We start from the raw sequence: 15868 nt of genomic DNA on the forward strand, positions 1-15868 counted from the left end.
CGTATTTAACAGTGTGTGTCTCAGCGCAAGTGACGTGACCTGCAGCCACTAGACAGAGCGGAGCAGAAGGAGAGCACACACCACAATGCTCTGCTGTCTACAAGCAACGCACACACACACACTTTATATCGGGTACATCCACTTAACATATGTGTGTCCAGTGTATTCTGCACACAGACACACACAACCTTTAAAAAAATCATGTATCATTTCAACCCCAGTGTCGTGTTCATCCTGCTTATCAGAAAAGTATAACTAAAGTTTTGGCAGCCGAGTTACAGCCACAGGGTGTAAAAAATGCAAATCCCGGGAGCAGGAAGGCTCGTTCTCATCACTTCCTCTCTTAGCCCTACAAAGAAAGTGTTTTGATCAAAATTTAATTGTGTTTCATTAGAAGAACACATTGAACATTGAATGTGTGAAAGTGTTTGAAAAAGCCTCCAGTTTTAAGCGAGCGACGGGTCATTTTTGGACAGGTAGAGAACCTGCCCGGGATGACATTTTAACGGGCACCTGTGATTCATTCTACCACATATAAAGTCCAAAAGAGGAAAAGTCTGTCAGGCAGAGCAAATGTTTTAATGGTAGCCAGGGATCGATGTTGTCAGCGCAGGCATCCTGTCTGGAAATACATGCTTTTTTTGGGGTAAATGTCACCTCCTTCTTTCTTTTCAAGGAGAGAGAGAGAGGAGAAAAAGAGCAACGACAGAGGGAGGAGGTAAGAGTGGGAAGGAGGTCAGTGAGATCTGATGCAAACATTCCAAACTAGGCCGAATTTAGGGAAATTGCTTGAAAAACATTGACTCGCACTCTCATTCACAAGGCCCCCGTATCTGAAAAACAAATTTGAAACGTAACCTTGGAAATCAATTAAGAAGTCCCCGGGAGCCGGAGAAAAAAGAAGGGAAAGGTCCACCCTTCTTTTTCCTTTTTCCCCCCTCCCTTCATGTCTTTTCCTCTCCTCCGCTTAACAGGGACTTGGATCTGCCCATCAGAGCGCTGCCTTGTGTGAGGAGGCTTTGTCAGCGGGGGCTTTATTTAATTTTTTTTAACGGCAGAGTGCCTTATATGCTGTCAAAATGTCTTAAGAGTCTTATTAAAGAAATGCCACAGCTCATTTCCTTGTAATGCAATTCATATGCTGGTGAAAGGGGGCATGTCTAAAGATCTAAACAGCTTTGCTTTTTAGGCTTCACATTAGGGGTTATCTGTGAGGGCTTGTCATTGATTGACATTATCTGGCCTGACAGGGCCTCATATCAAGGTTAACCTCATGGACAAAAGTGCCACCCGCACGGACACACAAACACACTCTCTCACCCACACTCGTAGTCAAATAAGGCACGCTCTCCTCAACTTCCTGTTGAGAAGGGTGCTACGTATGTGTGTTGGCTTCGTGTGTGTGTGTCAGCCAGGTGGAGATTTCCAGACTTAATTGATAACTAATGGAGCGGCGTGTGCTGAGTTTACCCTGGAGGATTGACACTGTGTGTGTTTGTGTGTGCGTGTCCTGTGGAGAGATAGAGGGGGTAGGTGATGGTAAAAGGATGGGGATGACTTACTCAGCAGCTCCAGATTCTGCTAAATTAAATATGGCCCCAAAGATAATGACATGGAGTGACACACACCAGTCTGGCGGCTCCTGACCTCTTAGGCGAGCAGGCCGTTCACTTCGCAGTAGAAGAAAGTGTGTTACTGACACACACATTTGAGCACAATACACACACTCCCACACATCTCCCCTTCTCCCTCCCAACAAGCCACAAAGGCGAAGAGAGATCCCCGTGACCAAAATACAACTGAAGCAGTTAATCTGTACAGATATTAGCTCAAGGGCCCTTGAGAGGTGCACCGCTGAGCCCCTTCTCCACTGTACTACCCACACCGCCTTGCTGCCGCGCCGAGCGCAGCAACCATGAGGGAGGGACACAGGGTCGTCTGCTCATTTACCATGGCGGTTGGCTTATCAAATTGCACTTGTGGTGTCTTGAAACTGAACATGGGAGCTGAGCGTCACAATAAAGCTGCAAGAATAAATTTCCCTTGTTTCAGTCGGTGTAAGCATGAGACTGAGTGCGATTGTTTATTTTTAAAGCAAAGTTATTTTTTTCACCTCCCGCAACACAAACACTTCTAAATTAAGTCATCATCTGGTGCCAGCTGTGAGTCCAGATTTGATGTACAATTTTAACAAGTTAGCCGTGTGTCCCATGAATTACCCTAAGCAGCAAACTCAATAAAAGTTGGCTGTTTTAGTACGTGGCTGTCAGAATGGTTCTTGTCACTCATGTCAGATTGTTTTTTTTTTCTCCCTAAGACCATTTTAGGCTGCTTGTCCTCTGTTCTGGAAAACACCATAATTACCCTGTTTGTGATGAAGCTGGAGGGCGTATTTGTCCTCAGATTTCAACTTTCCTGCCTGATTGCCCTCAAGTTCAACGTCTTTCCTCTTCCGTCTGCACTTGAAATATACATTGTTTTCTTCAGCCATTGTCCCGTGCAGTCAGTGTGTGTGTGTGTGTGTTTGTGTGTTACAGGGGCCGTTTGCGTCTGTCTTTGTCCTGCAGCGTCTTCTTTGTGTTTTTGCGGCGGTGTGACGAGAGCGTGGCACTTGGCTGAGGGCTTGTGTTTGATAACAGCCCGTGGACTGAGCTGCAGTGTAGTAGTCCAAACGGGTCCTTCAAGGTCAGCACCCCCAGAAAGACAGCACACAATGTGCAAGGTCACATTCTAGACTAAAAGCAATAAGTGCTTTATTGATAGAGAAAAAAACAACAAGCAGGCAGATGTGCAACCAACTGATTAATAATAAAATACATTTGTGAGAGAGAGGGACAGGGGGGAGGGTAGAGGGCAGAGAAGAGAAGACAGCTACCTCCTGACTGTATGTCCCTGTGTGTGTGTACTGTACAGTGTGTTTTGCAGCCAAACATTGATCCTGTAGTGGAACCTAAAAAATCTATTAGTGGTTAAAAAAAGAACAAAATGTGACAGATTGGTGCTGGTGGCAGTTTACCGGGTGCACAGTCTCTCCCTTTCTCTTCACGCCCGAATCATTTCCTACCATTACTGCAGTGTGAGTGATTTGTAAAGTACAGTGTGAAAGTACAGTTTAAAAGAAGATCACAAACAACTCACTTCTCCTGTTTTGACAGTAATCTACCTATCTCATCAGTATCATGTTTTATGGCAGAGACAACAGTCACTGTAGGTTCCTTTTTTCCATTCAGTCACTTTATGAACAATGTGCCTTTTGTACCGCGCCTACTGCGCTATTATCTTTTTATGAAAATAAGCAGACGGTATTGGACTGTCGTCATCTTTTATGTGCCTTTATCACTCTTTCTCTCGTGCTCTCTCTGTCTCTTGTTCTCTCCGTTCCCAAACCTGGCAAACCTGCCAAGTGAGTAGAGCTCCAAAGTGGATAGGTTAGTGGCAGATTTAGATTTGAGGTGGGGAGAGCTAAGTCCCAGTCCCAGCCAAACCTGTTTCTTCAGTACGACTCTGAGGGACACGAGAGCTGGGAGATTTCCATATGCTCTGCCACCCCCTTCTCCTCAGTGATCACCTACAATAGTACCCACCCCTCCCTTCTTGCTCCTTGGAAGTGTATACCCGCTTTTACAGCACGCTTTCTAAATCCCTTCTCTACATAAACTTCTCCTCAGATGTACCCACCCCTAAACCCCCATCTATCAACTAGTTGGCAGTGGCATTGTTTTTAATCATCAGAACCTCAAAATTATTATTATCGCTTCTGATGCGGCAATTAAAACTTCAGGTCAGAGGCACAACGAGCGGTGATCAGCAGCCGAGCTGAGAAGTTTTAATTAGACGATCAGAACCATTAATGCACAAAAAAAAGGTGTGCGCTGGGAAATTAACGGGAACGTCTTAATCAGGGTTAGCGACTCCGAAGAGGAGTCAAGTGAACAGAGAGCAAAAAACAAATCATTTCCGCACCACTGGGACAAAACTCAATTAAATATGCATGCGGAAAAATGGAAATTTCTCAGCATCGGCTGCACCGACTGTTGGAAAACTGTGGCAAAATCTCACGGCGGGGTCGGCGACCTGCTTATTGTTATTCTTGTGTAATAAAAATGAGAGAGGGGCCAGATGCTGGGGTCTGGGTGTCGTGGCGTAGTTGTCCATCAGTGGCTTTCCGCTTGACTTCCTTGCGGCTGCCGCAGCCTCTCTACCATGCAGGGGGGAGAGGGAGAAGAGGAAAACATTCTCTTCCTGCAAGCCGTAAATTTACAAAAATAAAAACATGGTAATTTTCAAGTGTGTCTGTGTATGTTTGCCTGTGTGGCTCAGTGATTTTTCTGAAACACACATGCAGACACTCTCTCTCTCACACATACATCTCCCTTGAGAGCCAGAGACACAAAAGGTTCAGTGAGCTACGCGCAGGGAGCTGCAGCCTTGTCGATTAATCTGCCAAAGGTTCATAAAGTTATAACTGGGCTTTTTTAAAGAGCTACAGCAACTCTCCGTTGCATATTGTAAAATAATCCTGAGCTAAACAGACATCTCCCAGACCCTGTTTGTATTAATTAACTCCTGATATTGCGGGGGGTTTGTCCCTGTGTCAGTCATGTTGGAACTCAGCAGGAATCTACAACAAGCCCTGTACCTGTGTTTGATTAGGTGAAGACATAAGCTTCAGTTTAAACAGGTAATATCCACCCTGCTTATATACAGACCCTCCTGTGTGCTCGCTCCATACAAACTGACAACACTGCAGGGAGTCGGTATGTTTATGGTGCAGCTCTGCACTTTGAATGAACAATAAAGTCAAGTTATTCAATTTTCTATATGTTGTATATGTGACTTTACATCTTCCATGAGATGATTACGCCTGCATTTTGGACATAAGCTGCCTCTTCTTGTATGTCAGAGAGAGGTAAAGGCGTGACCCTGCCACTCACAGCCATTGTTAACTCCCACATCCTTTACCCGTAGCAGCCTTGATTACAGTCTGTGCACGTTCACACAAATAATGCACTTCCAACAGCGTTATTAGGATTTGAAACACCACTTGATTGGGCATGATATCATTCTGGCACACAAACAGAGACTCTGCATCAAAAACCAACAAGACCTGTGGGGCTTAGAGCTGTGGAAAAGTAAGTGCGGAGGGCTAGACTTGAACACAAGCTGTGTCATCCGGCGCTGAGAAGAAACAGGACCCGAAAGAACTTTGATGCACTTATTTTTGACTGAAGATGAAAAAGAAGCTGACCTCTCCCAAATGTATTCAAAATAGTTTCTTGACTTTTTCCTCAGGTTTTGGCCTTATACAGACAGTAAATGGCGCTCCTTTGCGGCCCTGCACTGTTTCCAGTAAAAATAGTGTCACAGTTAACATAAGCAGTTGGAAAAATTAGTTTCAGCTGTTCAAATTCAGACCTGTCTATTTTTTTTCCAGCTCCCAGTGCTTACTGAGGTGTCTCCTCCTTGACAATTAGCACACCAGGCTAAAACAGACTGTAAATAATGTCCAATGCATGTGACAGTGTTGTTTTTCTTTCTGATATTCATTAATAAGGCAGAATGCTTACTGGACTCTCAGGGAGGTGGGGGAGTAGGTCCCAGAGGGAAAAGTTGTTCTTTCATGTAGGTCCCCGCAGATTTTATCTCATTGTACGCTATCATGCACACAAACGACTTGAGGTAAACAGCTTAGTGTTACCATAGCAATCCCTATTGTAAGCAATGGCAAAAAGCTGCTGTGGACAGAAACCCTCAGCATAAATAATAGTTTAGACAGCTTCCATAAACCATTGAACCATAGCATGTTCTTCCTCACAGGAGACTCACAATAATAAATTTGTTTTAAATCACGCCCTACCTTTAAAAAGAAAACAATGAATATGTCTGATTATTCAGTTAGAGGTCTGCTTAGATACTCAACCAGTAGCACTTGGTCCTCTACTCACGCTCTGCATTGTTAACAGAAAATCATACATAAATACTCACTAATGGAAAGAAACAACTGTGTAGGGGTCATTTCCTACAAGGAGCCTGAGATTGCGATGCAAAGGAAATCGGTAGTTAAAGCATGAAATACTGAACGCAGTAAACAGAAAAAATGACCTTCACTGCAACACCCAAATGACCTCAATCTTCCTTTCTGAAAAAAAAAAAAAAAAAACTTGAAAATTTATGTCTTCCACTTCCTAATAGTTTTTCCAGCTGATTCCTTTTTTTCTAAAATTGCTGTCTCCTGAAAGGTGACCCTTTCACCCCCGCCTGCAATTGTCCAACACTAAATTGTACAGTAATGTGCCGCTGATATACGGCCCACTCAAAACTACATAATTCCTGAAGTCATTGTTTCAGGGAGGAAGTCGGCAATGTAAATACAGTAACTGAGAAAGCATGTGTGGCGAGCACGGGGGTGCATTGTCTGCTGGTGACGGGGTGATCTGTAAACTCCTTCAAATTGTATATCCTCTAATGATTCCACAGCTTTGCAAAAGAAAATGAAAACAGGATTTTATGTCGCACCGATGTGATTTACATAATGCTGGCAATGGCTCACACATGATTGTGCTTGGCTTTATGGCTGAGGGAAAATGAAGTGGCTCGCACTCATTGTTACAGAGAGCGAATTGGGTCTTTAAGATAGAACTTTGTTACGTCTGATATCAAATTTTTTGTCTGCTGAAATGGTATGTCCGTCGCTCAGTATGGTGTATTATCTTAACCACAGTGTGGCTCAGTTAAGATTCAATACGACTTCACACACGCAGAAGAAATATATCTGCTCTCTAACTGTTTTCACAGAGCCTCAACTGACAAAGCTGTAAAATAAAAACAGAATACAAGTTAAAATGCTCGTCTGATCCCTGGCGATTCCACTGCTTTTTTTTAATATCATAAATACCGTGTTACTCACGGTCACCTCCTGCTCGCTTTTTGAAAGTTATTTACAACTTGATAAAGATCTGGCCTTGATTTTGAGTCTGGAAAATTACTGTTGGAGGGTGAACTTTGGTGGCTCTGGAAATAAAGTGAAAGGTACCAGAGTGCATTTTCTGCCCTAAAAAGGCAGCTCTGGATATGGAATGCCACAGGCAGCTGTTCCTGCCTCATCAGAGGACATGTTATAAAGATAGCCCCACTTGGGTTGAAATAATGCCACCCATTCCTGCCCCAAAGCACACTCTATCATGGTCTATTGTTCAGAGAGGCCGCGCTGAGGGGAAAAAAATGTTGAGACTGTGCAGCATGTCTTGTTAAGCAAAGATATGTAAAACACAACAACTACAACATGTTTTGCCTGATGTGTCCATGTTGCTGTCTTGGTTAGATCAACAGTTAAAGACAGCAGAGGGTAGAAAGAGCTTATGTACACGGCTTATTATTTTTGCTTTAATAAAGTGAAACCACCAACCTCCACAGAAACAGATATTGAGTCTAATCCCACTGAATAGCCAACATGAGAACACGGCTCCAAAAAGCCCAAAAGTGCTCAGCGCATTCACTCCACATCCTGACAGCTTTAATGCTGAGCAGCCCCCCACTCAGTGGCAGGACCACAGCCTCTTGAGGTGAGAGTGAAGATAACATTTCACAGTGTCTCTATAGCGCTGTCATGTGAAGGATTATGTAGCCGTGTCTTTGCTGCTTGTAGTACCGTAGGGGGTCTGATACCTATCTGCCAGTGATTTTCAGCTGCCTGTGTTTTTTTTTCTTTCCTTTTTTTTTCCACCACTGTGTTAAACTCTGAGCTGGCCGAAGAGGTGTGACTTAGAAAGATATGTACAGTATCTCTGTGTGTCCTTCCAGTCTTGTGCCGTTATTGTTAAGTGCTTTTGGAAGTTATTAATAGCAGCCATCACTCGTTTTTCCATTGCGATGTCTAAAATCAGTGCAAGTTGATGACATGTAAAAAGCTGGTTCAAACTTTGTTTCTGGTCGTCATGAAAGCCTGCCGGGCACGCATTTAAAACACCTGCTTATTGGGTGAAAAGTGGAGTTATGTTTTGTTAAACTGCGACACAGACAATGTGGTATTTGAAGTTTAAGTAATCGCATATCTTTTTTTTCTGTTTTTGTTTCCATCAGCTGAAAGGAGTTTATGCACTGAAACGACCTCAGGAAAATCCAAGATGGCCGCCAAAAGGAAAGGTGGCCTAAAACTCAACGCTATCTGTGCCAAGCTGAGCCGCCAGGTGGTGTTCGACAGCAGCTCCCAGAATGCAGAGGGAGACCAGAGTGTAGCAGACAACAGCGAGCGTGGCAGTTCCCACTACGATGACAATGAGACCAACTTCCCCGAGAGCCTGAACCTAAGTCAGAGCCTAGAGGAAGACCAGAAGAGACGCGAGGCCATCGAGAAGTGGGTCAACGGCGAGTACGGCGATGAGCCGCCAGCTCCTGACGATGAGCAGGAGCATGAACTCAAAGTCAGCACTGACGAAGACGGCCCTCCAGAGGGTGTGTACATGGTCCAGCCCAAAGGTTGCAGTGATGACGAAGAGGAGGCCGAGCCTGCGGCGGGGGCTCAGGATGGCAGTTTCCATGACAAGAAAGAACCTGAAGACAAGGCTTCAAAAGATGACACCTACATGCCACCCAGCGAGGCCCAGAGTCGCCAAGCACCTTTCGCCTCTCCAGGTACATTTTGACTCTGTGTCCTCCAATCAGTGTGCCACACTCTGATTTAAACTCAACCCTTTTCATACATCTTAAACCAACGCTACCTTTGCCCTTCAAATCATTCCACTCCATAGTATTACAGGGCAAAGGCTCAGATAGAGAGTGGGTGACATTGCCACATCCACATAAGCTTAAGTGTGCCCATTATTGGAAAGAGACACTCTAGAGTTACATTATGAATAGCCAGTGACATTATTACCCTAAAGACAGATACAACTGGCAGGCCAGAGGGGAAAACAGGAACTTGTCAGTGTGTGGTTCACTGTAAATTCATAAATGGAGTAGGCTTACAACGTAAGGCCGTTTATGCACTCTCTCAGCAGCTGTGGGCCAAGAGCGCATGGCAGGACCAGGCTAAGCTTCATATTACACCCAGGATTACATATTGAGTCTTTGATTTTCCCTAAGCTCACTAAACTTAGCCACTGCTTCAAGCTCCTCTATTACATGGAGTTGTAGTCTTGCCGTGGAGGAGTTCTGGGTTTTTTTCACAGTTGTCAAATCCAAGAGATGAATTGTCAGATACAGTCAGAAACAGGGAAGTTATATTGCAATGCCATATCACAGTCAAGTATGTTATTATCTTTCACAAACAACAGGGGCCTCATGTTTTTATTGTTAGCAGACATGGGCATGTTTTAATATATTCCTTAATGCTATATGCTCTTGTAAATGACTCATAATAACCCCTGTTTAATCATGACATGATGTTCCCTAGGTATAATTCACTGATTATCAAATAGATAAAGCTGGCAGAGACTTCCAACAGTCATTCTGAAGTAGCAATAGTGTGTGTCAACAGCACAAACAATCTTTTAAGAAAGTACCTTTTACGGTTATATACTCTGTGACCCTTGAAACTAGACGCATATGCACTATATGAGAGAGTGGCCTTTGTGTAGCAGAAGTTAAAACAGAGCTGTAAAAAGGGGTAAAAAAACAGAGCTCGGTTATATGAATAGATAAAGCCTTGTTCACAGACACCCAGAGAAAAAAAACAGCAATTTGCAGGCGAGACCGGTTGTTGCGGTACAAAAACAAGTTTTGTTTTGTGCTTGCTCACCTCAGTTTAACAGTTTTTTGGTCTTTCATCTAGGTTTAGGTATCTACCTCAGAGTCATGTACACATGCTCTTTTTGTCTACATTTCTTTTTGTTTTCACTAAGTGCACGGCAGTAGCTCTGGCCACATACAGAATTGGGGGCAGGGGCTTCTCAGAAAATGAAGCAGGTTTCATTTCAGAGGCAAATGAAAAAGGCTTTGTGGTTTTAATTAGTCATTTTGTGTTTATTTCATGGCCGTAAAAAAGCCTGTCTGTAAATATGTATTACTGTTGTGTAGCAGGCCTACACCTTTCCCTTCACTGGTTGCCTCACTACTTTACATCTCACAACAAAGCCAAAGTGTTTGAAGACTGCGGGGAGAGCACACTGCATCAGTTGCAAATCTTGTCTTTAGAGTGTTTATTTTTTTTTTTTTTCAGAGTTGCTCTTTGTTGATTGTAACTAGGGCATCTATATTGCCACGTTTCTGCTCAGCTCACAATTAAAACATTTTTTTCCTCCCTCTCTCTCTCTCTCTCTCTCTCTCTCTCTCTCGCCGCTGTCTTTCAAAGGCTGATGCGGAGTGCACGTAATTATGCATATAAACATAGTGGCTTAATTATCTCTCATAACATCAGTGACAATGTAATTAACAAACATTGCAAGATCAATGAGAGAAACTGCGACCTTCAAAACATTTAACTCCTCACATTGAGGCATCGTGCGGATTTCCTATCAGTGCAAAACCCCAGAATACTTTTCCTAGATAATTTAGATGTCGCATTAGAGCCCTCATAAGCCAGTCAATGGAAAAAACCAATGAATAAAAAAAACTATGAAAGCAATGACAGAGATGCTCATAGCGATGGATCAAACAGGCTTGACCATGACTTCCATTTGCAATTCTGGGTTCACTGTAAAAGGTTATTGTTCATTCCAAGCTGTTTCAAAGCACTCTCTATTTACTGCCTGTTAATTAACTAACCAAACAGCGAGCAAGTTTGAAGCTCCGTACAGTTTTGTGTGTGTCAGATTAGTCCGAACAAATGCACATAATGTCATTTATTCAAAGCAACTCTTCATTAGGATACCACTGTCCATTTAAACAAAACACACTTAAACTAATTCACTAACATGAACACAAATTGCTTTTTAAATTTCCATTTAAATGATTGTTCCATATAAAAGAATCCCACTACTCAAAACTTTCCCCGACTGAACTCCCCGGCTGAAAAACACTGCATGTTATTAAAAAAATATTTTTCACCAAATCGTTTACATTGTGCTTGAGTGGTTCAAAACTGACATCCTTTAGAGGGTATTCAAACGCGGGTTAGTCCATATATAGCCACTAGCATGCACCTTTATCATCAGCGACACCTCTGCCTCTCATTCCTGTGAGCAGGGAAGCTATGCCACACTGATGGCCATGTTTGGTCAGCCAAAAGAGATATAATACCCATCTGTTATCATATCTGGGAGGGAAAATGTGGCCTAATTGCCTCAAATATAGACGAGGCCGGTGTCTGTCGTGTGTTGGATTTTGCTTGCCTGAAGTGTCAAGATTAGGCACCACTTCTTTGTAGATTTTCCCGTGACACCAGAGTGAGTGCAGAGGGACTTGTCAACTGCGTTACCGAACAGAAGAGAAAAAGGAGGTTTATTTATTTCTTTTTAAATGCGTGTGCGGTAGCATTAGTGGTGGGGCCAATCTCACCTTAACCCATGCACCCATACATAGTTTCCCACATGGTGTCACATTGCATCATTAAGAGGCAGGCAGATAGGGCTTGAGTAGAAAACTCATTTACATGGTGTTTTAGAAAGGTTATCTCCTGTCAGTCCCAGTCATAATCCTTTCAAGTCCAATCATTTGCCTTTCGTTGATAGCTCGTCACACGGCTCTGCTGATGAATAAAGAGACTCGACTAATTTTTGGAGAAGGTGATGATAATACCCTCAGCAAATAGAATATGGAAAAGGCATGCTCCCATGACACAAACCACTAGTCTCTCTGCAATAATTAGCAATTGACCCAACTGACCAACAGAAATTACAGGTATTTTCTTTAATTTAATACCTACTGCAATACGACAGGCATTCGCAATGAAGTTATTTACAGTCGATACATAATCAACGGTGACAGTTTAGAAATGAGTGTTTATTTTACCTTTACCTTTGCTCTTTGTAGATATCATTCCTCACACAGTAAAGTGTAGTTGCACTTTCTGACTGGGCAGGTCTGGCCTAACTTTAGAGCTATATGATATGCTGTGACCTGAGACGCCCTTATAAATACAGTAGCAATAAAATCCAACCAAGTACCAAGCTTATCAACACCTAAATCAAATGAGAAGAATGTTCTGGCAAGTTGCACTTTGAAGTGGCGTGTTCAAATGTCTTTCAAGTGATCTTTCATGACATATACTATTATCAGATGAACAGCTTAAGGAACAACAGAGACATCAGTGTAGAGTAAGTTCAGCTGTTCTGTACCCAGCAGTAGCTACTTGTATGTGTTACTCTGTGGTTTCAGTACATGTGAAAACGTGGTAGATTTGATAAAACGATCTGTAGCAAACACGCAGGTATTTCCTCTCAAATACCTGATCTATTTCTCTTAAATTTTTCATGCCCTTTCGATCCACCAGATACTCTTTCATACCAATCCACTGCACGGAGGAGCAACCCCAACACAGTGAATGGAAATTTAGGGATTATTTTACATGCTGCGCAGGAGATGTGAAAGGCAGGGCACAGCGACTGATTTAGCAATAACTGAGAAATCTGAGACAAGAGCTGAAATATTTGTGTATTAATTACCCGGGTGGTAGGTGGTGTTACCTCTCGCCAGCCCATCTGTGCTCTGACGGTGTAAAAAGCAATAAAACTAATTTTTAAAAAAAGGTTTTGGACCCTGGTCCTGTAGCGGTGCCAAGGACGAGTCAAGAGGGCCAAAGCTTTTACATGACCCAGGTGAAATTATCATCTGCTGCATTACTGGCATGTCTGTGTTCTGGTATCCTGCCTAACATGCAGACCGACACAACAGGAGATTTTTGGAGCTCAGCACACTAAAACTGCTTGAGAAGCTGCCTCACAAGTCTATTGTTCCTCTCTCACACACTCTCTCTCTGAACCTTTTTCCTCTCTTTCCACGCTCTTCTTCTTTATGCAGAACTTTTTCCCTCCACTGCTTTCAGGCCCCATCATTTTTCCCTTTCCCCCACTCTCTGACCCCTTGCACTAACCTGGATGAAAGTTAATGGGCCAGAATTAATCTCCACATAATGCAATTAAACTATACATTGACTATATTTCGCCTATGTCCTTGGGGAAGTTGTCCAATTTAATGGACTCTTAAAATGAAAGTGATGTTTCAGTTCACAAATGTGTAAAAAGAGGAAAGGAGGGAAGGATTTGTTCTTTTCACTCTTGAAGGTGACACAATAATCATCTTATTTTCAACAAGATTAATGGGAGATTTTATGAGTTGCATTTAACATGTAATAATTTCTCAGATAGTTAAAATTCTGTCATTTTAATTTTCTGTGATTGTCTAGCATTAGTCATCATGTAAACATTTTTTGTGGGGAAATGTGCTGATAGTTTTATTCATTCCAAGAAGTTGTATCAGCAGTTTTTTTTCTAGAGCCTCCCCTGTATATTTTTTTCTCACATAAGGTCTCTTAATGTGGTCACTAAAATGCCACACTTTTAGATGCAGAATGTTTAATTTATTTTGAAAGTTATTCTCTGATTTAAAGAATTACTATTGTTATGACAGTATAACATAATCAAAATCAAAAATCAGAATAGTTTGTTTGTTCAGTGTGTCTTTTAGCACAATCACCCGCAAATTCTGCAGGACCGACTTAAAGTGCAACCAAAACAGGAAGAGCAATGCCTCAGACTGCTTGTTTGTAGACACTTGTACACAGACATGTACGGAGGCTGTTGTAGCTTGCAGTGCAGAATCACTTTTCCTGTTGTTAAATTTACTGCAGCTCTGAAATAACAAGAACAACATAATCAAATCAATTATACACATATATATATTTTTCTTTTCAGGAATATGGATATAATAATAATCTAGCCGTAACGTAACAGCATATTTGCCTAAAATGTTAAGCGAGACAGCATTGGACAAAAATTAATTGGATAAAGCATATTCTCCACTTGTAAAACAAACTACTTTGCCAGATTAGTTCATTTGTATCTAATGTATTCAATGAAATAAATTGTCAAATATAGTCTATATTGCCAAATTCAGCTACCAAAGCATTGGTGACAGTGTAACACTGGTCAAGCAAGCATCAGTCAACATGTAATGAGAGAGAGCCATTTGGTAGACTCAGTGGGTGAGTTTGGCCACTGATTAACACGTCTTGAACCTCAGGTTAAGTTGGGTTCAATTTCACTGCTCAACAATTATACTAACATATGTTGTTTTAAGTAAAGAGTTACAGCAATGCCAGACACCACCAGAGAGGGACTCTGAACGCAATACGTTTTCAGCTGGTAGCAGCTCTGAATAGAAAAATCTGAAAGCATCTTGCACAGAAGCTCACCCATTCTTTTTCTCTTTGCAGGAGAAGCATCTGCCCTGCGAGACTATGCAGCCAACACCATGAATGAATTTTTGGGAATGTTCGGTTATGACGACCAGCAGGTAAGGGATGAGCTGACCAAGAAGATCAGCTTTGAGAAGCTCAAAGCCGCTACCTCAGACCCCTCATCCCTCAGCAGTGAGGAGGCCTCACGGCGTGCCCGCTTCTCCAAGTACGAAGAGTACATTCGCAAGCTAAAAGCCGGTGAGACCTTACCTTGGCCCATGCATGCTTCCCCACCCAAACCAGACGACCTCAACTCAAAACTGGCCCAAGAAAAGAGCGCTACCATGCTCCAGACCTCTGCATGCCTCCCAGGGGCCGAGGCACAGATCTACCCTTCCAGCCTGGACCACAAACCACCAGGAGGACCTCAGCTGGGCACTTCCCAGCCACCAAATCCCTCTCACATGCAGAACATGGCATCTCGAGCCTCCAAGTACGACTTCTTTATACAAAAGCTGAAGATGGGTGAAAGTCTACAGCAGCAGAATGGTAATGCTTACAAGCGACCCTCCAAATACGACTTGGAAAACGTCAAGTTTCTGCACCTCTTCAAGCCTGGTGAGGGCAACCCTGACATGGGCGGTGCCATCGCCTTTAAGACTGGCAAAGTTGGCCGCCCTTCGAAGTATGACATCAGAACAATTCAGAAGCTAATGCCAGGGACTCCTGAGGCCTCACTGATGCCCAATGTCCTCGCAACAGCACCAGGGAACCCGGGAGCTCCTGGTGTCCCCACCGTAGGCGCAGCTGGGGCCAGCATCGCTCCAGGGCTCACAATGGACCAGGCGGGACACTTAAGCTTCAACACCTCTGACTACCTGAAGTCCAGCTTTTCCAAGACTGACTCCATCACCACGGGCACTGTTTCCTCTGTTAAGTAAGTCTTCCAAGTTTTTAATCTGCAACAAAATACAAAAACAGATAGATTTATATTAGTTTTATACCAAAAGGAATTGTGTAAACTTAAAAGCAGTTCACTCAATTTATCCCGTGGTTATAGTTACACAGGAAGGAGAAAGTACATCAGATTTTAGAGTTAAACGTATGTTAGATTTTCTTAGATTTGGTGCAGATTGTGTTTGGTTTTTAAGGTGGAGCTGTGAAATACTGGAAGTGCTATGCAGAATTCAAAATGGTGCAGCCAAAAATGGGCGTGGCCTTTATAAAAAATATGTCTTTGATCAGAGAATCAAGAAAAACTAAACGTTTATACATTTCAGTTCAGCAGGATTGAAGTATTATTGATTGAAGTATTACACGCACCAAAACAAATTAGTTATTCCGTTGTCCATGGCCAAACTTCTCACTAAATGTAATGGAAATCACTTGAGTATATTTCGATATGTTCAAAGAAACAGAATGAAAAGCCACACATGGTGCAGAAAACATATCTTTCTTGGCCCTTGAAAATAAGGTAATAGCTTATACAGAACTTGATTATAAGAGAAATCCCTCTCTTTTTGATAACTATATGATTTGTGCTTATTGACAATAATATTGTGTGTTACCGCATTAGTTATTTACACTACATCAATG

The 15868-nt window shown here is 42.6% G+C and overlaps 1 protein-coding gene across 18 annotated transcripts in view; it reads left to right on the top strand.

The window, feature by feature from the left end:
- casz1 (castor zinc finger 1) overlaps nt 1-15868 on the top strand; it is a 168760-nt gene that overhangs the window by 127900 nt on the left and 24992 nt on the right. For all 18 annotated transcript variants that reach the window (XM_084366700.1, XM_084366699.1, XM_084366701.1 and 15 more), the window contains 2 exons: nt 8080-8631; nt 14309-15209. In XM_084366700.1, the coding sequence (XP_084222826.1) occupies nt 8124-8631; nt 14309-15209 (1409 nt within the window). In that variant the 5' untranslated portion in view covers nt 8080-8123. The remainder of the gene's footprint in view (nt 1-8079; nt 8632-14308; nt 15210-15868) is intronic.

The sequence above is a fragment of the Pagrus pagrus genome (genome assembly GCF_965226575.1).
Source record: "Pagrus pagrus genome assembly, chromosome: 11".
Lineage (NCBI taxonomy): Eukaryota > Metazoa > Chordata > Actinopteri > Spariformes > Sparidae > Pagrus > Pagrus pagrus.